General features: G+C 40.9%; 1 protein-coding gene across 3 annotated transcripts in view; it reads right to left on the bottom strand.

Annotated features, from left to right (window-relative positions):
* The window catches only part of Epac (Exchange protein directly activated by cAMP), a 207958-nt gene that overhangs the window by 131742 nt on the left and 53979 nt on the right, over nucleotides 1–22237 (bottom strand). The window contains exons 2-3 of one of the 3 annotated variants that reach the window (XM_086991408.1): nucleotides 16572–16677; nucleotides 14248–14848 (exon numbers count right to left, since the gene is read on the bottom strand). The exons of the other annotated variants lie outside the window; for them this stretch is intronic. Of the exons in view, the coding sequence (XP_086847534.1) occupies nucleotides 14248–14383 (136 nt within the window). The 5' untranslated portion in view covers nucleotides 14384–14848; nucleotides 16572–16677. The remainder of the gene's footprint in view (nucleotides 1–14247; nucleotides 14849–16571; nucleotides 16678–22237) is intronic. 3 annotated transcript variants of the gene reach the window in all.

Genomic DNA, 22237 nt, shown 5'->3' with positions numbered 1-22237 from the left:
TAACATATCTATACAATGATTGTGACAGCTATGATTTTAGCTAGAAAGCTCTCATTTAGAATCATTTTATTTTATTAAGACTGTTCACAAAAACGCCTCTAAGGCATCGCGCACGAGGTATACGTAGCACAGAAAGCTCGAGTGCTAGGCTCTATACAATCACCGACAAGTAAATTTTCTGTTTCTCGTTTGTGTAGTAATGCAACTCGTACGAGTGTTTCTGCGTCACACCGCACTCTATTGAGTAATGGAGTAGCCTCACTAAGCTGGGTGCGAAGCCTTCAGCTTAGTGTAATTTATCTATCAGTGAAAACATTGAGTGCCAAGAGTATATCTGCTGATCTAAAATCATCCTCGTAGACTGATGGCTTCCAGCAGATGTTTCGTCGGCTAGTGTTCTCTTCTTCGCTAAAGCGTAACAAGCGAGAAAGATAACTAGTTTCTAACAATATGTTTGATGAAAGATTTTCGCTGTAAAGTTAGTGTTCTTACCTTTATATGGTAGGCAAATTCCACAAGGTAGGTATATTTTAAAGAACATTTTGTAGCACATATAGGTATCTTACAATTGCCTTCTGTTATCGTAATAAGCGTGGCATTAATCAGCAACATTTTACCTGCAACTAATGACTATGCTCTTCAGAAGATCGATTTGCGTTGCCATTAATTTATATTATGTATCGTCTTTGGGACAGTCGTTCTCGATCAATTGTGCTCAATGTGCTTCACCTACGTTTGAGTAGCTCGTTAACCCAGTGGTGATTACGGACTTCAGCAGGCGTAAGGTTGATGATTTTTTTTATACCGGGTTCTTTATACCTGTCGTACTCATCATTGAGCATTTTTTCCGTTCTCCACAACGATTGAAACTAACACAATCTACCATTATAATTTATTATTTATAAGTAAGTATTAATTACTATTATTTCTTTCGAAGTCGTAGTAACAACGTCGATAATAGGATAAAACATCCTATCAGGGACGGAATTTGCAGGCCAACCTTTCAGCCGTATATTGGTGAGAACGAGCGGTCAAAACAAGCAAGATAGCTAACTCAACAAGAGTAGTTTCCTGTTAGTGTTTCAGATAGATCATAGCAATCGTCTAGGCTATGCGAGATTAAATGGTTTATAGTCTTCCGTCAGGCTACGATAGGGACAAAAAAATGATGGTCCAGATTTCCATTCCAAGCTGTGACAGCCAGAGCCGTTATGGAGTGGGAGAGCCTGAAGACCCAAATAGAAAAATTGCACTGTTTGCTCTCGTGCCGTTTCAATTAAATGCACGATTTCGGCTGACGCTGTCGCGCACTTGCTTTTACCCCTTTTCTACTTAGACCGTTTACCCGCAGCAAAAAGCAGTACTAGTGACGCTTATGAAAACCTGCGAATGACTAGAGGGCGGTAAACGTCTCAAACAAGCAGTATCAAGGGCCGATACTCCAATGATTGAATAATCGTTTCATTGATGAGAAGCCAGTAGCAACAACCTGGTAGATCTACTGGGCTTACTGAACTATCCATGTATCACGAACAACGGATTAGTCTCGCTTGCTTCTATAATATAATACGAACAGCTGTTTGAATTGCAAGAAGCTGGATGGGATAACTTTTATTGTGTACCTAGCCAGTCATGCGTTGAGCGAAACAATGATTTTCAACATTGCTGCTTCGGATAACGAAGTTCAGCTTGTTTTGGACTAAAGTCAGGAAGTTCTAGGGGAACTTTAGTGTCCATATATGCGGTTTAAGTTTTAAGGGAAAAATTGTTTGACTCAGAAACGAATTGTGCCGTAAAGAAATCCGCCTTGTCCGATACTTTGTCCTGACAGAAAATGTGCATTGCATTTCAACCACTAGACCGGCCATCGAGACCATTCGATAGTGACATATTTCTTTACAGATCCTTACGTGAATCCTGATCGCAGTACTAGCCTTCTGATTCAGTGTTCATCAGCTCTGTTTCAGACGTACTATCTAGAACGATTCATGACCTCAGCAATGTTGATTCCTGCAGCTATGGGACATAGCCGTAAACTAAAATCCCACGGATGCGAGCCAACGTACGAGATACTGTTTCTATAGATTTGATTGTCTAATATAATAAATGACTTATCAATGTGTGTTCAGATCCCTGTCTCCTGTAATACTAGTGTTTGTGTTTCGAACATTGACCACTCCAGGAATCTAAGCTATGAATAGGATCCACTTTATCTTAGATAGGCAGGCATTGTCTCTCACGGCTAAGCGTCCCATCGAAGGACACAGCCTTTTTGGCTGGATAGGCATGGAGCAGACGAGATGTCTAAAGATTTTCACGAACAAAAGAACGAAAAATAACTGAAAAAATCACATTTCGAAGTTCGATCGTTATATCTGCTTTTGCTCAGCAGTACTTGAAGCTGTTCGGCTGTATCGCGCGAACGATTGTCGCTTGTATCGGTTTTAAATCACTGTGTCACTTACTTCAATGGCTGAGGTAAATTTACAAGCCGGCAGGATGTCTGTCACGGCAGAAGGAGTAACGTCGCGGCGAACTAAGCAGTGCAGTAACAGGGAGTCGAACGCGACGTGGATTGTAAGCTCAGGCGTCGATCGAACGTGACGCACGGTAACAAAAGACGCTTGCGCATAGACACTAGTCGTTGGAGATTCTGCGGAGGAAATCAAACAATACTACCTTTGTGCCCGCAAGAACATTGTTTGATTAGTATAATACATATCGTTTACCCGTTTAAGTCCAACGAGTACATACAGGCCTACTGAGACCTCTATTATAAAGTGAACGATATGAAAAAAGTATTACTATAAAAATTATTTTCTGTAATTTTTCGTACATACTCTAAATTTCGAAGTTAATGTTAAACTAAGTTGACAGGTAAATACATCAAATTTAAAAATTGGCAATGATTACCTCGCTTAGTTTCTCAAAACATCAGACTAATGCATAGGATTCGTGCTCCTTTTATAGCTTTTCAGTTTCTATTAAGTTATTTTTTAATATTAAAAAACTCTCATTGTAGTTAGAATTTTGTCCCTTTTATCACTTAACCAGAACGTAAAATTCTCAGATACGTCAGATGTTGTTTCCAGCTATAGTATTTTTAGCATAGGATATCATTTTATAGGATTGCGCCCGTTTCATTCACGGGAACAGTTTTCGAATTTCGATGATGCCTTTCATTGACGATTGATAGACAGAACCAATTCAGCGAGTTGCGACAAAAAGCTAAGCTATTTCAAATAATTTATTAGTTATTATTTAAAAACTTTCTCTAAATAGATTGCATATAACGGTATGTATCGCGTACGTTTAGAAACGGAGCTAGATTTGTTAGTATCAAGTCATAAATAGCAAACGAAGAGCAAAAAAGATGACAATATAGCTCAAAGATCAAATTTTGCCTCAATATATAATAATTATATAAATGCAAAAAAATGTATGACCGGTATACATCGTACAAACACTATACGTTCTATTCGTATTCTCTACATTCTATATAGAATATTCCAGCATTTCGTTTCATGATGATACATAGCTTACTTTGGGAACTATGGATAGTTTTGACGAGTAGGTAGGTACGCTTTAGCCATTACATGAAAAAAGAAGAAATTGATCATTTATAGAAATCAGAGAACTTTCTGGACAATTGTAATAGCATATTACCATTATATTGTATTGTATTGTTAATAACTGTACCCATTTTGAATCGTCGACTTATTTGCGTCCAGGTTTTAGCAATCGTATGAGTTATCTTGTCGACATACTATCCTATTAGTCGTTATACTTGACGTAGGAGTCGTGGTAGGCATGTTTAGAAAGCATGCCTTAATCTGGTTTACTCCACTTAAAATGTTTGCAGGCCCCCCCAAAGCCGTTGTAGTATTCCTGTTTCGAACATCGATTATAACACCACACAGCCCGAGAGAGTACTTTAGGGATAGATGTATTTCAAGTAGCGCTTAGGCTTCGTGTTTACAAGGATCACCTTTGAAACTCGAAGGTTGAATACGTCAAATCGTGCAGGCCGAAAAAGCCATGAGGACTATGTTAGGTTTATTACTATGAGTTGCGCTACGGGAAAGAATATACGCTTTTTTTTTTTATCTCAAACTAGAGCAGGATGTAATCATTAAAACTTTGCATATATATTAGGGTCTACAGAGTTTACAGTGGGCTAATGTCCGATTTCTCGAATCTTTAAACAGAGGCCATCACCATATGCGTGAATTTACGCAATGACATACAATAATTACTCAGAGGGCTTCTGTTTGCTGTCGTAGCGACCGTTGGCTAGCATTTGAAACCCTACTCTGGACACGTACCCCTCACTGGTTAGTTCGTATACGTATTTCAATTGCTGCTTCAAAGAGACGCTTTCGTCTTAAGTGATAATATTATACAGTCCGTTTGTGTACCAACCCAAGTAAGTTTTTTGTGCTACTTGATTCGGACTTGTTTAAGCACAATTCTAAGAATTTATTATACTCCATTCAGTTAAAACCATGGTCCCTACTCAGTCAATAGGACTGCATTCACTGTTCGCGATACCCCAGTGTCGATGAAAAAATTTGCAGGCATTAGTACTTCTTCAAGTAAATACCGCCGTTTGCATAGATGTATAACATATTGCGTATACAATTTTTGTCGCTACTAAATCAACAAAAGGGGAAAGGCAGAGAGCAAAAGCTCTCTGCCTTTCCCCTTTTGCCCGCTTCCCCCTCGTTCATTTGTTAAGTAATTATACTAACGCATACCAACGCCACTTGTCTAAACTCAACAATGGCAAAGTCAGGGCAGAACTGTCTGGCGTAACTTCAAGTTCGGTTGGGAATCGCCACCCGCTGTTAGCTCCTCGAGGTTGCGACTAAAAGCAACGCCAGTGAGACAAGACAGCGCAGAAACGGACCTTCGATCCTCTTCAGCACAGATCCGTTTCAGGCCTAAACGCTGGCGCAGGCGCGGTTTTTTATCTTGCCTCCCACCTATCGGCCGACAAGCACGTATATTTTGCACATATGCCGCAGGTCCACGCAGGAGGCGAGGAATCTTTGCCTCCTTCGGCCGTGTCTATATTTAATGTGCAATGGCTTAGCTTGGCTAGAAATGACACGAGTGGTAGCTGGCGCTGTTTGCGCTCCTCGCAGATAAATGCTTGGGACAATTAGCTAAGCAACAGGTAGAAAAACATTGGGGTTAAGACTTTCCCTGTTTCGAGACCACTGGTTATCCACGTCATGGTCATAAAAATGTTTTTGTTGTTCTCGTGCCATCATTCGACAGCGAAATATAAAGTCAGCCAAACCTTTTGTTTTTGACCTTCGGCCCTTTTGCAAAAGAAAAATACGAGAGACAAAAAACGTAGATTTTTTCTCGGGTATACGCGTACAGATGAGGTATTAGGAGAAATCGTTCTGTCAACACAAAGCGACATTTCATTTTTCGCTATCACTGCGTGTGACTACACAAACAGATATAAGGTTTTAGGACAAGCGCAGTATTTTTGTCACTTCTATTGACAGGGCTTTACATTTAGTGAACATTCGCATAGAAATAAAACAGTTCTCTAGTGAAATACAACGCAGCTAGTAATGATGAAACTAGCAAATTCATCGATCTTTTTTCTAGTAAACGACGTCAGAGATGAGGCGAGGACATAAAATGCCATTATTAAATGATACTACTTCCAATTTCCATAAAAAATATATGACTAGGGAAAACGTATCGTATTGTATCCTCTTTGAGTGATGGAAGTTGGAAGTTACTTATAGGTAACCCAGCACATATAGAAGTGAAGTTATCGTTTATAGACTTCAACAAATTATTCCCTTATAATGTTATAATGATCATGTTCGTGCGTTGTACCGTGTTGCGGCCAATTTGCTATTGAAAATATCATAGTTGTCAAGTAAACTAGGCTAAACAAAGCTGACATTCTAAAAAGTGTATTAAAAGGGTTACCAAAAGCGCGTAGTCACACACACAGATCGAGGTCCGCTAGGTATTATCCTTCACCCATTGCTAGGAGAAGGATATATAGTTTAAGGCCACAGCTTTGGAAGGTAGTGAAGCGTAGACTCAGGTCAAGTCTGAATATAAGCTAAAGTTATTTTTAGGTATATGGCGTACCATTACTATGTTGTACGAAGATATCGATCCTTAAAGCATACATCGTTTGTGACAATGTACCAGATCACTCGCACTCAGCTACAGCAGGCCAGATAAGACTACAAATGTTTTTTTTTTTTTCTACAGATGATGTATTTTAGTTTTCACCTAACGCGCTTTTGCAATTGACTATCTAGATTTTTAATCATACTTTCTCGATAGGCCGCGTTGTTTTTTCCTTTTGAAAACTCAACTTCTCACCCGGAAATGATATTAATTCTACGAGTGTTCCTTTAAACACCTGTACACAACTTGTTTGTCAAATGGATAAAGGGTAAACTTTGCCTCTTAGAGATACTTAGCTTTAAGTCTTTACATTTCGTTTGACAGCTGAACGCTGCCTTCATGGTCCGACCGCTACTACGGGGATACAAGAACACGGCTCAGTATACGTGCAGCAGACAGGTCACTCTATTGTAGAAGCGGCCGAACTTCCGATACGAGCTAGTTCAGTGGAAAGTGCATTCAAACACTTATTAAAGCTGACAAGTTGACTGGAAAGCTAAACCACTTGTGAAGAGACAAAAATTAAAAGCAAGTGTTTTCCCTTCCTGTTATCAGGTTTTATCCATTGAATCAGTTTTCAAAAGTACTTATCGCACTTTTGGGCTCCAGTTCATTCAGGCGGCACATACTGAAGATCCTTTAGCTGGATGATTCGAGGGCCTGACCAGAAACTAAAAAAAATTCTCTAAAAGCATCTAAATTAGCAAGAACATTTCATGCAAATGCAAAAAGAAAAAAGAAGTGATTTAAGCTTGAAGATCAACTGGACCGAGCTACGGAGTAACCTGTCCTGCAAGCTCTGGCCTCCTTTGGCGCCTTACTAGACGCCAAAGAAAAAGCCGGCTGTAACTGTTTGTTTTGCAACTATCCATAAGAAAACCTATATGTGAAAAAGTTGTTTCTTTTTTATGGATATAATTTAACAGTGAACTAATTTAACCAACTAGCATAGTGAACTATAGTTTAACCCATGGGCCTTTAGGTCGCCGCCGACTACCCATTACGTCATACATGAAATAAGGTCCGGCTAGTCGATAACCGTGGACAAATCCCAGACTAGTCTGTCATTCGGTGTCTTGAAACATTTTCCGTACATATTTAACCATGCAGCCATATACGAGCATACTAGAACAAGGCTATTGAATAGTCGTCTCTTCCTGCCCACAAAGGCGCTCCGTGATAACTCGACACGATCTGCTTCATAACCGTCGATTCATACAAAAGGAACTTGTCATAGGTTGCTGAAAATGACCGATAGCTGTCTGCGTGTCAAATAAAACACGTCGATAGGCCTACGAGGTTCGTTTACGGTACGAATATCGTCTTACGCCGTAGGTCAAGAACAGGCTAGCCGATGCTTTTTGAAATTGTATTCTGAGTACAACGATCCCGTTTCAGTTATTTAAAGAGTCAGAACAGAGACGTATTAGCATCTGCCCTAAAAAAAGCTTCACCAGCTAGTATCGGTACACGGGTCGAGTTTAAGCGCACGGTAAAAGTTACCAATGTACGTAGCTTCGTGCCTTGATAAGGTAACGAACGTTCCGATGACGTAAGGTGCACGCGTTACATATGAGTGAGCCAAAAAAGTTTTCTTGCTTTTTCATTGTTCAAATTTAAAAACCTACAGCATAAATGTTATTATTCATTTAAGCATCAAATGCAGACCACAAAACTTAAAGGGTTTTGTCATGCACCAAAAGATCACGTCAGATATAAACGGCACTGGATAGAAGGGAAAGTTCATTGTTTTCACCAGATGAGCTTTTCCATCTCAAGCAGAGCGAACACAACCTTAGAACGGAATAATGAAGTCTATCATCCATAACTTAGCATTGAAGTAGAATTATACGAAATTGCGTTATTCCCTGCTGCCGGAGAAAGTCAATAACTTAACAACTAAAAAGGCTTCAATTTAGGAAATTTGAACAGGACATTAGATAGCGGTCTAGAAGCAGGTTAATCGATTAACTGTCTCTATTTTTTGCAGCGTATCCTACAGAAGGCTCACGATGGAAAATGAAGCTTATTTATGTACATTTAATTAATAAGCTAGATCTAGATGGAAGCAGACAATTAAATGGCCGCTTCATTCATTTTGATCACGGTTTCCATTCGGCGCCCGAAGAGTCCAAAAGTCGTTTGCAAACGTTACTAAGTTTACCAGTACTTCTTTAATATAGGCGTCAGGCATATTCAGGCTTATTATAATGGTTTCAGGTGTTCTTGCCATAGCTTGCTGAGTAACATCTTTTCCTACGAGTTTTAGTGACACGTTGCGGTCTAGCTTTGAATACAGGCATAGATACACTTTATTTTGTGCTGGAGCCAGCCAAGCGTCTAATGGAATGCCTAACAGCGATACCGACCCTAAAGCTCCGAGAGATTCAAGAGGTGTGTCGCTCAAACGTGTTAGAAATAAAATAATTTAACAGATTCATATTTCAAGTTGATGGTAGGCTATAGGCCTCAAAGATTCAAGAGCAGAACGCTTATATACTGTGAAAAGGCACGAAAAAGGCTTACACGAATTATATAAAATCGACAGGTACTTTCATTTTAAAAAGAGAGTCAAATAGATCTTGATTCCGCCCCCGCCTCCTTGATGGATTTTTGACACTTTCAGTGCATACACGTTTGTTGAGTCTTCAATACCGATCTAAGAAGATCTTTCTCAAGTCTTTCGGAAACCATGTGATGACAAGTCATGCCATACTTCTTTCATCTTATTACTAGGAGTTTGTTAATTCGTACAAATTTATTGTTTTGATGAGCGGCGTCTAGCACAAAAGGATTAGTGTCAAGAATAGCAGGTGACCGCATGCTCGTTACAACCAACAGTTTGCGAAAATGTCTACCAATTTTCTCGACCGCCCTGTGTTTTGATATGATCTAGATACACGCCTGTACAGTGATTCCATAAAGAAAAAAAGTTATCATATCTCCGAAGTCCAGAAATCGTGAGCTTATGAATTCGAATTCACTCAGTGATTAAAATCCCTTAGGGTCGCAGGGTGTCTCTACATTTGTTACGAAGAGTGACATTTCACTAAATTATTGTCTATTTCTTACGGCGGGTTATCCCATAGCCACATCTGGGCTGTCAGCCTCTCCCGATGAGCTATTCATAGATGAGACGGCTTCGACTAAAGGCCAAAGTTCTGCGTCTCATTAAAGCTCCGTAGAATTTACCACTAAACACCTCTGTAGGTCTACATTGAATAGAAAAATATATGACATAAAGAATAAATGACATAAGTTCCCAGCACTCTTAGACACGGCCAGCACGGGATATGCTGTTAAACAACAAAAATATTTAGACAGGAAACTGTGACAATGACTGCGGGCAGCAAACATGATCTGGCACGGGCATTGACTAGCGTCCATACCTGACCTTATGAAAGTATTTGATTATTTTTGTGACGTACACCTGAATAAAACATTCGATGCTAACCTGGTGGGCACTTCTCAACTGTTCTATTGGCTACCTGCTCTAAAGTAGTCTTCTACAAATACGCGAACTGCGACGTACCCGTCGACGTTCTTGATGGAAAGGGCTATGTCCAATCCTGACAGAAATCGTGGTTCTCTCTGATTGTCTTTTAGAAACGCATCACTTTACCCGGGTTCACCACTTGGCCGTACATACTTTGAGGCGGCCAAAATTACCATACCGACTCCAGTTAGACCTCATGAATGCACAGAGTTTTGGTTTGGGGTGATGATCAAGCTATAAAATAGGAACTTGTAACGCACATTGAAGTGTTGGACAATGATTAATTGACGGCTAAGGATACTCCTGAGGTTGCCACTGGTAGAAGCAACGTCGAGCAATGAAGCCCGAAAGAGCTTCGTGGCTTTATCAATAAAAAAAAACGATATCCAATTGTTTTGAATAACGTAAACGTTTAAAGCAAGTCCAATGGAATGGTTCAACAAAATGAAAATATGCACAATCGAATGTAAAGCAGTCCGATTTGCAGAATTCAGAAATAATCAACCTAGGGCGTACAAACGTCCGTGTAGTAACTGTATTTAACGTTGCCTCGTCTCTGATCTATATGTAAGGGAATTATATTCCTTGTCCATTGCAGGTAACGTTGCTTTCTTAAGAACAACAAAAACGCCTAATCCGACAACCAAGCAATAGCTGCCTCGTGTTCGCGTCTTTAACGAATTTAGCGGTGCCCTCCTTTCAAAGCTTTCCTAACCCCACTTAAGAGCTGTAATAGCCCGAGATAGCCATAACCACGAGTGAAGTCGACTTATCCGACCCTCCCGCATATCTGTTATACGCGCCAACAACGAGACGAATCTATTATGACAATAGTCTCATTAATCATCGTAAATCCCGTAGCAGAATTTAAAACAATAGAAACTACATATAGAATGACATTGAATGGAAATTTGCGGCGCTGCGTTCTGCTCGGCTGAGCGCACTGGCGCGACAACACTTCAGCAAACGGCAAGTCGCAGGGGTCTTTTTAACCCTTCTTTGAAGCACACACCCCAAAACAGCTTCCACGACCAGTGTGCCTGGACTTAGTAGGCCCGGATGAGTAGCTTTGCCCCACTCGGCCTCCCACGTCCCGAAGTATATACTCGATTCTATCTTTTTATGTTCATCGGATGGACCGCGCGTGTGTCACTCCTATATTCGTCTTTCAGCGCTGTACTTGGCTAATATAACTAGACAGAGAGCGAGCAAATTCAGGCTAGTAGAACTGCATGTTTCCTGCAGCGTGCTAGTATCGCTAGTAGCTCTACAGTAACCGCTATAGCACTTTGTCGTATAGACACTGGCTGTCGCTCTACGTAAACGTCTTGTTCTTCTGCCCCTCACCCTCATCCCCAGTTAGTTTCAACCCTGTGGATAGTGCGCTTTCGACGGACATAGAACTAATTTACTGCACACCACCATCGTCAAACAGCCTGTGGCAGACCGCCCAAGGGCCCCTTAGTCTGGTCTAGCCTGGCTAATTTGAATAGGCGGTGAGCCTGAAGTGGAATCCGCAGGCCTGCGCCAGAACCTCTTCATACTCGACATCACTAACTAGCTTAAAACCGTATGTATGCTACGACTGTGGCCAGCATCATGATCGCCAGGAGAAAGTTTAGCAATAAAAACACAGTTCTTTCCCTCGCTACCTTCATTTCTGCGAACGGAAAAGAGAGAAGGATCGCATGCGCCGTTTTGCGCTTATTCGCAACCATTTATTTTGAAATTAAGGTCTATTGAGAACAGCTCATTTGTTAGCAATTGAACACTGGATGATCGTAGTCCGTACGCAAATACATGTATTTGCTTTGGCAGCGTAATCGTTTGATGAAACACATACTTTGGCCATGTTTTTCTTCTACCTAATTTGACCGTTGACGTACACAGACCTAGCACCACATGGAGGGTCGTTTGCGCATAAAATATGTTGGCATTTGTTTTAAACTTTCCCCAATTGCCAGAACAAGGATGGTGATGAGGAGAGTATTAATGAAGAAAAATAGTCTCTATATACTAGTCTATAGAGTCAGAAAAATTATAATGTCTATTTTTTTTTTTGTCATTTTTGTTCTGTCAGGAATAGGAATACGCTGTTAGCATCAACGGTGTAACTGAGACTTCATTTTCGGCCATACTTACCATTATGATATACTATGAACACAATGCTATTTGTACTTGTCAACATTCGATTTCAACGTAAAGACTGTTTGTGAGAAGATGAAAAATCACAAGTTATCACAAGATATCTTTCTGACGACTCTCGCCGTTCGCCGGTGCAGTCCTTTGACGTAAGTAGAATGTATATTTGCCGTACAGTGAACTTGAGCCTGCGTAAACATGAGCCTGTGTATCGTTGACGATTATCGCAGACGTGCATTCTGTACTACTTGTAAATTCTAGAGGTCTCTCAGCAATGTATTGGATGCTTTTGAATAGAATCAAAGGCCAAGAATGCATCAGAATCTATAATACTATTGATCTTAGCTAGCAGAAATCTCTGCGACAACCATGTTATGGCGACCGTTTAATTTGCAGGAACGCATAAATTGAATGTTATATTAACTGTATATATTATAATGTTATATTCAGGAGTTCCGAATGGTGTTCAGATGGTCTTATACGTAAAACTTTTAGTAGTTTCGTGCTTCGTCGAAGAGCCAAATGGAGATAATGAGGCCATGTCGGTACTCTTCCTTCACGTACATTAAAATATTCGCCTTACCTTTTGGCTAGCGGCTTCTGTACCAATTTTTTTTTTTTTTTTTTTTTTTTAGTTAATTAAGTTTTCAGCAGTGGGGTAAATGTCTGTGTTTGAGAAAACAACTCCGGCGGCTACGACCTCGATAAATATTTTAATTAAAATGCAAATACACACGTTCGGTCATTGCTTGATAGAACATTATTGATATGTGAAACTCAACTTTGATAACTACGCCAATAATCGGCTGGAGTCAGTTGATCGTTACGCTCCGTTTTTTTGTAACGTAATAACTTTTTCTAAAACTTTATGCTCTATTTGCATAATGGTTTAAAAAAAGTATTGGGATTTTCGCTCACGACCCACGCAAGTCTCAAATAATTGAGCGTCGATTTATAGACTATTTGCTCCAGTTATCTCTTTGAAAGGTTGAGAATAGGTTTGGCTTTTTGCTTGGATCCTATGGCTTTCTTCGGTTTAAGTTCTCCTTTGAAGTGATGCTTACACGATTGTGCCCTTGTCTTAATGTCATGCCAGTAACCCACAGAAGGCTTTTCTTCGAGTGTATTATGGTTCCCCCAAGACAGTTACTGCGTTTGCACCAAATTCAGGTCCTTTGTTACAATCCTTGGTGCAGCCTCCTAACTATCGTTGGAAATAACCCTTCTGAGATGTTTTATTCTTTTCTGATCTTTGAAAACGGTTCGACGATCTTCCAGCAGAGGTTCAATTGTTTTATTTCTTCCGTGTTTTCGTCTGTACATAATGTTCATGAACAGGCCAAAGTCCTTGTCAAAGGCTCTTCCGTCTGCTCGTACCAGTTGTGCACTCCTCATTCACCGATACCAGAGTCTGCAATGTTAGGCTGCCGTAATAGGTCGGCCTTTGCCGGAAACAAAAAATCGTTGTTCTCGATCAGTACTTTTTTTTTGGCTTACTACATGGCTCAGACCGTGCAACGTAGCATAGCTTCATCCCTGAAATCGGAAACTACTTTCAGTAACTTGCCAACTTTACGTGGCTCTAAGATGCCCAAGTCAGTTTACGCAAATGACCAGTTAACATAATCACAATGTGTGCCATACCTATGGCTGTGTTCACAATAAGCATTCAAGTTTTGCTCTTTCAAGCATATATAGCTGTTCTCGTTGCTCTTAGCCGCACTTTGTATACGTGTGTGCACGCGTGTGCATGGGTAAAAAATGCGCAAAAATTTTGACGATCCTATTTCGTTAATCAATAAAAAATAACGATTAGTCATATTTGTTGTGTGGCAATATTTGCCAAGGTGACGAACGGCACCGAACGAAATGATAGAGGCCATGACGCAGGCTTGCTTTTGGTAACTTGGGCAATAATGAAATTAATTTTTGAGCGTTGCTGTTTTGGCGCAAATTTTGCATTTCATTCTTAAAAAAACACTGCTTTTCAAGTACACATACATGGCATGGGGGTGGCCATGAATTTTTAGGTCAAGCAGAGCTATCTACCTTTAAGCCTCTTAACTGATGTATGCTTCAGTCTTTCATCAGGGTTTAACCTTAACCCCTTCATGAAAATTGCGCTACGTGCCTATATATCGCTTTACGTTGGTGGTCGACTTGAGTTACTTGAATAATGGATTGCTAAGTATATAAACACTTACCAACTATCGCTTGCCTTAAATTAAAAAATAAAACAAAAAAATTTCTCGTGCTCATGAAGTATTACAGTTTCTTGCGAACCACGCTCTGTAAATGGAAGTACATGTGATTCATACTTACTATGTATAGTTAACTCAGTGCACTATCAAGTCCATTGCACAGGCACGAGGCTCAGCTGTCTAGCTATAAGATCGACCACCCATTTGATATTATCAGTTAAAATATTTACTCACCAACAGCGGAGTGGCTGTGGAACTTCCCGCACTGACGGCTTTTGCCATTATTGGTGCTCATTATCTCCTGGCTCTGAGGCATCTGCTGAGAGCCTGCGAGGGCCCGGGACGCCCCCAGGTACTGTGCGTCCATCATCCTGCGCCCCTTGGCCGAGCATGCACGGCTTGATACCACTGCTGCTAGTAACCACTGCCAATGAAGTCCTGATGTAAGGACAATGCGGATGGCTGGTTTTGTTTCTGCTGTGAAAGCAACGGTAAACGTGTAAAATTCGCGTTCGTTCGCGCTTGAAGTCCAATCGCAGGGTTAAAAGAAGACACCCTCTGCTGGTGACTATCGTTACTGACGGAAGCGTCAGCTTGCTGTTGTACTAATTGTGTTGGCTGCGGATGTTGCCGTTTACTTCTAGGGTACCATGGAGGCGCGTCGAAGCCTCGGAATTGCCGCTGATGTTAGAGAAGTATAGTGGATATTAATACGGCCCGGACATGCCACGGCCGAAATCAATCGTGTTGCGATTTACTACGACATGGTTGGTCGGAACCACAACAGGAAGCTGAAAGAACGGGGGGGGGGGGGGAAAGAGCACTAAAGGTAGCGCTTTGACCAAGTGAAGACAGGAACAAATAGAATGTAAATTTCTATTAGAGCTTACTTATGAATATTGTCTTTGTGTTTGTCAGCAATATTATTTTCTCTATATATTATAGAACATAACTGGTTCATTAGATAAAACTGCTCGCATTCTACCTTAAAGCTCTATTCCCTAAAATACATTTCATGAAAAAAAAAAACATTCTGAGAATAGTTGATACAATGAAAACATCGATGAGGACTCGACTTTTATCTTAGGTCCCCAAGAACGCTTACAAGTTCACTGTATTTCATTCGCCATTGAAAATGGCAATTTGATACGATAATTTGTAACATTTCTACGGATATCTATGATTCTAATTGATATTAACTTTCGAAGTGAAACCCTTGAAGCTGAACCCCATATTCAGTGTGCACCAAATAACATATGGTGGTGTTCAATCATACGTAAATGGTGTTACTAAAACCTCGTTAAAAAACACCCACACACAGAAAGTTGATATTTACTTAACGGGGGTGCTTGCACCAGCATTTCGTTACGAATTACTTAGCGCATAATTTCACCGCGTTGCTGCATCTGCTTTTGTTGATATTGGATCACCCTTGCTCTTTCTGATGCAAACGAACCCTGTGCATCGTGATTTTATTTATTTTTTTTTCCATTCGTCATAAGTACCTCACACCGCATTCGTTCTAAAAGCAAATGCACGCATTTCATGGATACATCAGTTGCCAGTGGGCTTCAGGTGAGCAATCACGTCGCAACGAACCGCTACGAGCTTCTGTGTGACCAGTACCCTGACACAGCTGCTCGAGCGACCTTTATGCAATCAGCTAACCTTCACGGAAGTGTCGTTTGCCCCACAATACACGTTTATTAAAGCCATTTTGATGGCTTTATAGCCCTCGAAAACAGAAAAGCTCATTTCGGTGATGCATCTCGTTTGTCAAGCCATAAAAGCGGAATTGACCTGTGAGCATCACAGACCGGTATTTGGACGAACGACACCCTGCTCTACAACAAACGTTAAAAACGTCGATTGAAATCGTTGCTACACAGCTGCACATTGTCAAATCGACTCAGACTAATGTTATTATAGTCACGAAAAGAGCTTTTCTACGTTTGTTGAAGAGAGATATACCTATATGATCGCTAGACCATGTCTACGGGATTTCACCTTACAGAGAGTTTTTGGGTCGATTATAAAGTGTCTATATACTATTACCATCTAACGTAAGAAATTATATCCTACTGAACGGCAAGAAAAAACCCACTGTCCACGAGCTGCAATTTTGCCTTAATCGAAACAACGGTATACTCCAGCGAAGATTTTTATGTTAGTATTTTTAGCAAAGACACTTTCTAGATCACTCTGCAATATATCGCCTCACCCGGTGGCATATAACTAAGCAGCTTTGTTTCCCAATTGCTGGTAGTATACCATACGTTACAGTGTGGACGATGGGTCAAATCATTATATTCTAATAGAATTTCTTTCTTCGTACGAATTTGGCAAATTTATCTATTGAAATGTAGTGAAACATGGTTTCACAACGCACACAGATCTCGTGCAGAACTCTTGGTTTATTGCAATGACCCACGTAACCGATCCATTATTATATGCAAATATCTAAGTTCATTTCAATTTGCAATGATCGCTAGGCAATGAATAATCAGATGTCAAGCTAGAAAAATTTACGGTACGCTCTTTAAGTTAAAGTGCCTTACGCTATCTCGTTATCTTTGGTCTCCGTCCTCGTCTTGAGGCATTATCCGCAATGTTGTCCTTTCCCTGCTGGGGATTTGTAATGTCGCCCGCGTCTTAACCATAGCTCTGCAAATCATAGATAACTATGTCAAAAGAACAGACTACACGTAGTCGTATTGGAAGGAAAAAAAGGTTTCCGTACATCAGCGATCGAAATTGGGGGTGTACAGAGTATTGTTATTGATTATTAGTGACTTCCAGGGCAATATGTCAATAATGGTCGCTTTTTTACAGTCAAACGTAATTTCATCGATGACCCGTCATTGAAATAGGCTTCATATGGTATTTACACGAATGCCGTAAATGGGGTTCACGCATAACTACAGCCGTTGTTACGTGATAGTACCTTCGTCGCCTAAGACTAGCTTTATCATTTGGGTTATTATTCCTTATTATATACGATAGAATTATTACATAATACTGTCTTCCCAACGATTATGACAGCCTCGCAAGCGCAAAGCAAAAAAAGCGATTGTAAACGTGTTTACGTGTGTGTTTGTGCACGTATCAGGGTAGCTAACAGATTGTATATAACAAATGATGGTACATAGAAATAGACATCTGCGAGCTCGGAATCGTAGATAGGTTCGCTCCACGTAATGGATGCGATAATATTACTAATGTTATATAGAAGTTTAATGTCTATATGCACGAGTCTTCGTTGAATGTTTATAGTCTCGTGACGACAGGAGATAATGTTTGTTTTAGAAATTTACTAAGTATGCACTTCTTGATATAACAGATGACACAATGATTGGTTTAAATTATAAATACTTTATTCAGAAAATAATTGATATTCATACATGATAGAAATTAATATGGGTCATGAACTGTGTGGAGATCTTTTTTTTTTTTTATCTAATCTTAAATGTTAATACAATCTTTTTAGGTCTTTCAGGTCCGAAATCAAGTACGATTCCTAGATGTTTTTCGTCGGCCATTTTTCAAAAGGTAACGAAATAGCCATCTTCTCGGTATATGCACCATGGTGTAGTGGCCAGTCGATCATAACCATAGATAACTATTTGTACTAGAATCATGCATGGCCACTGTCGTTATACAAGCTTCAGTTCGGTTAGATTGGTTTTAGAGATCGGTGCACACAGTTACCGTTTTTCCCTTGTCTTCAAGCAAATGCAATTTGTAGATGGCCTAATACGTGGGCCATGCACGAGCGGCTTCACATTGCACAGGAGAATTTCATGTGGATCTATGATACACGAACCTTTGTCTCTGACCCGTTTGGATTGAGGGTCTTCGAATAACCTCAGTGGTCGCCACATTTCAATCCTATCGTTTTTTTTGCTTATGCAAACGCTTAAAGTTGAGGCAAATATAAAGATTTCTTTCAGCAAAAAAGATTGTCCCTGTAAAGGTCACAACACAGAATGGTTTTCTCAAAAGCTTAGGGGTATATCATGTGAAGTTCCAAATCGTATCATAAACTGTTCTCCTGGGACTCTTGACGAATACCGCTTAGAAAAAGGTCCTTTGCCTAGCTCTATTTGATATAAAGCTAAAAAAGTCAAGAGTCAGATTTAACATTATTTTCCAGAATCAGGAATAGTTGTCGTAACCAGCGCTGCAATGTTGCAGTGGCGCAGTAATAACAATAATAATAAGAGAACAAACTTATAAAAGCTCTAGACGAGCTGCGAGAGACATAACGGCCCACGTTTAGCAAATGACCTATAGATAATACAAATATAGAATGAATAAAATGGCATTAAATTATGCTCGAATGAATAGGTCCTTTATTGTCTTGTTTGATCGATAGCCAACAGGTTACGCCAATTACCCATTCAGCAAAAAAGGCCCCTAGGGATAAGCGTCCATGGATAGAAAGGAAAAGTGCGATGAAATAAAAGACTCGTTGTGAGTCGTGCGGTTACACGAGGGCCTGAGGTGCTTTCCAACGGGTTTCTTCCCAGAAGGCCAGCCGGTGTATTCGTGAAGGTTCTAGAAAAGCTTCGTCCGCAAAATGAAACGCAGGAAGAAATTTGTGCCGTGATGTAACTAGCAAGGCCGGTTGCGACACTTGATAGACAGCTGAATGGAGAAATAGGCTGTTCGTGGAGCCTGGATGATCAACTACGACTGTAATGAGCCGCCGAGAACAATCTTCTGCAAAGTAACAATGGTAACGACGTACGTATGAAAAATAATAGCCACTACTAGTTCGTGTAGAGTGCATGTACGGTTTTCAGAAACTGCGTGACACCGAACGTATTCATCTCGTCGTAGACGAAGGCCACCAAGTTTGTGCCTGCACTAACGTTTTTCTCCGAAGTTCATATAAAGGCATAAATAACATTTGTATTGATCGTATATAGGCTGCATACAGCCTGGTTTACAAAGCCTTCAACTTGCAGCAGCAAACTTCAGGCACAGTTTGCAGCGTACGAACGTGTATGTATTCATTATGTTTGTATAACTGATACGAAAGGCTTATTTTGACTTATAAGTTATTAAAATCCGTGCTGCAAACGACTATGGCCTAGAGGAGAAGCAATCAGCACCTGGCCTTCGGATGGCCTAATCGTAACAGCAGCAGCATAACGACAACGGTTGCGCTATACGGTGGCTCCTTTCATGAACAGCAGACGTTTTAGGTTAAATCAGTAAACGGTTTCATAAACGGATATAGTAGGCAATCGATGTTTACTAATGGTCAGAAAGAAGCAGGATCGATACCGGCCGTGGCGCTGGTAAATTGATATGTGGATTGAAAGTAGACGATGCTGTTACTGCTAGGAAATGATTTATCAGCAGTGTGTTGGCCCGCTGCCAAATCGATTAGGCCGACCTATTCCGTGAAGCCTACCTGCCATACCGATACGGCGTGTTTGAGATGCATCTGGCAACGAAGCTGCCAATCAAGAGACGACAGCTGCCAGCCGAGTCCGATCGTCGCTGGTTCACATTAGCCAGAGTGGATAGACAGATGCACGAACTCGGATCAAACGAATGTTATAAATTGCTTTGAAATCAAAGCGTATGTTTCATCATAAAATGTACTATTATCGGCATAACTATAACTGCAAAAGTTACGCTTTGAGATCTCGCTGAGAGATTTGTAGGCCAACATCTTTGCCTTCAATCTACTAGAAGTACATAAGGTGCAAGCGAACCTTTTTAATTCTGCTTCAAGGGCCCGGAACATTTTCAAACCAGTGTTCTTCTCTTCATCCGGCTCAGTCTCAAAACAAGCTAGCAGTGCCATAATTTTCGGCACACTCTAGTCTGTTTTAAGGTTTTTACGATAGACACAATGCTAGAAGTTCTTTTCAATGCAAAATGACAACTATCGTAGAACACAGCTGTGTTAGTACGTTTTGTAGGTGTCAGCGTTGCTATCAAAAGAGCTGTTGTTCGCATCGTTACTTACCCCTTGGAAGCCTAAAGAGAGCCGAAAGGCAAAAAGGCAGCTAGTTTTGCCCTAGTTCTGCCCACTAAATGCACTCGTTATCGTACGCTTGTTTTTTACTGTCTGTCCAAGCTGGTCCCCCGTCCTTGCAAAGCACTTTACGTTTGCACTAATATCGCCGTTGTACTTATAAACAGGTTATGGAGCGAACAACGCTAACACTGAAGCTGTTAATGCCATCCTATAAACACCTATTCGTGGTCGATTGTGAGCAGTTCCAATGACTCAACAGATCGCCAATGCTTGTGCTTGATTTTTAGCGGTAATACCGACAAGCTACCTTGGGCAATGTTGGCGAAATCGGATTTTGTATATGATGACGAGGTTACAGGGCCGCGTCAGTTCATCGCCACTGAAATACAACAACGTCCTTTATAATACTAGCGAACAACCAGATCAACCCCGCCTAGGTAGTATGCGGAGCTATTGCCCCCCAAGCGGTCACGCTCTTCATATCAGTAACTGTGTAAATGTACGCGAGGACACAGGGGCTGGAAACAGAAAGAGAGCGCCGGCACGGGGAGGTCAAGGGAATGCCTGTCAAAAGGAAGGCGTTGGCAGTTTTAGATTGCACAAATAGCATGAACGCCAAGCTGATAGGCCAAATAGGCTATATCCGCCGGCAGCTACTGTTAGTGTGTGTATGCGGTTATCTATCGATAGATACGCTTGTTATAGCAGCTGTGGAATAGCTTATCGGTCGGATACGAAGAAATGGTGAGCTGATCCGAGCGCAGGAGCCAGTAGTGAATCGATCGAAACGTTAGAGCTAGACAAGACGTTCTCGTTTTGTATAAATCAAAGGCTCAAGCAAGTCAGTCAGCGGCCGTATGCAATTCCAGCAATAGGCCCCTAGAGGGCGCTCGGGAGGTTAGCGAGTGAACGTTCTCCGAAAAAAACAACAACAACAATAATAATTGCGAATTTCAAAGCAATTGCCTCAGAGCGGATTCCGAAATGCTGAAAGGTTTCAGGGTGGACGCGTGTCTGTTTTGCCCACACTAGCGCGCTGCTAGCCTAAAGTAAGGTCATAATAATAGTGCCGGTTTAATATTCAGCATCTGGATGCTGGAGCGCGAGAATGACACGACGTTGAACTCGAATCAGTTGTTCCATCTACGATAAATAGATCCTGAGCGACACTGTAAAGCATCGCAATTGGTGTTGCACTTGTATGCCCAGCTGCAGGAAGATACTGCAAGATAGTGTCTTCAAGAATATGGTTTAAATTTGCGATCACAGTTCCTACATGTTGTCTGGGTTGCATGTCCAACAACGCTACCAACAATTCGAGCGTGACGATAAAAAGCCGCGCACAGTGTACCCGTCAGGTTCGCTCTTCGATTTGATCTTCACTTATTAGACTGTAAAATGTGCATGAATTTTTATATGCAAATAGCTCCAGCTTGCACCGCGGCCACTGCTTCTACAGCCAACGGCCGCTAAAAATACGGTGGTGGAAGGTGTTATATTTTAAGCGTTACCGCCTCATGCTGTTCTGCAAAAGTTTATTTATTACCTTTAAAAAAGCCTTTACCTGCAAAATTATTTCGAAAAAGTCTATTTGCCAATAGCCAATCAAACTCTGCTGCCTGTATCATTTAAAACCGTAACATAGTGCGATGCTCGTTTGCATTCTACTCATCATAGTTGTCTGCAGCTGTTAAGTGTCTGGCCTCTGTGAAATAGAATGTAAGAAAAGCAAACATTGCCCTCTTGGTCCTAAACTAAAATGTTTTGCGTTTCCCGTCCGGCGCATTTCATCGAACAGACGGCTGGCTCCCAATACGAAATGAACCGTATGTCTATGTCCGAATTCGAAAGTAGACCACCATATGTGTTTAAATAATAGACGGCAAACACGTTACTCACTGTGTTGCGACGGGGAATTCCCTCAGTTCCCCGTATTTCCTTATCAGATTAAAATTGCAAGAATGCTCCTTGTTCTAGGCTTCTGGCCATCGTATTCCTCACTGCCATCTCCTATGCCCGCATTGCCGACGCCGAGTATTGCATGCAGTTTGCTATTTATTCTTTCCGCCACATCGAGACAGTAATGATGACTCATTACAACCCGCTAACGTAATTCTATATTAGCGCCAGCATTGCCGTCTGCAGCTAGTTAACGTGAATAGTTGGTATTCATATAAATATTCACTGATAGTTAGCCCGTTTATTGGGTAATTTACCGGCATAGTG

The sequence above is a fragment of the Varroa destructor genome, unplaced genomic scaffold (assembly GCF_002443255.2).
Source record: "Varroa destructor unplaced genomic scaffold, Vdes_3.0 BEIS01000005.1, whole genome shotgun sequence".
In the NCBI taxonomy this organism is placed as follows: domain Eukaryota; kingdom Metazoa; phylum Arthropoda; class Arachnida; order Mesostigmata; family Varroidae; genus Varroa; species Varroa destructor.
The sequence above is the reverse complement of the archived record's forward strand: the minus strand, read 5'-3'. Positions and strand labels throughout refer to the sequence as shown.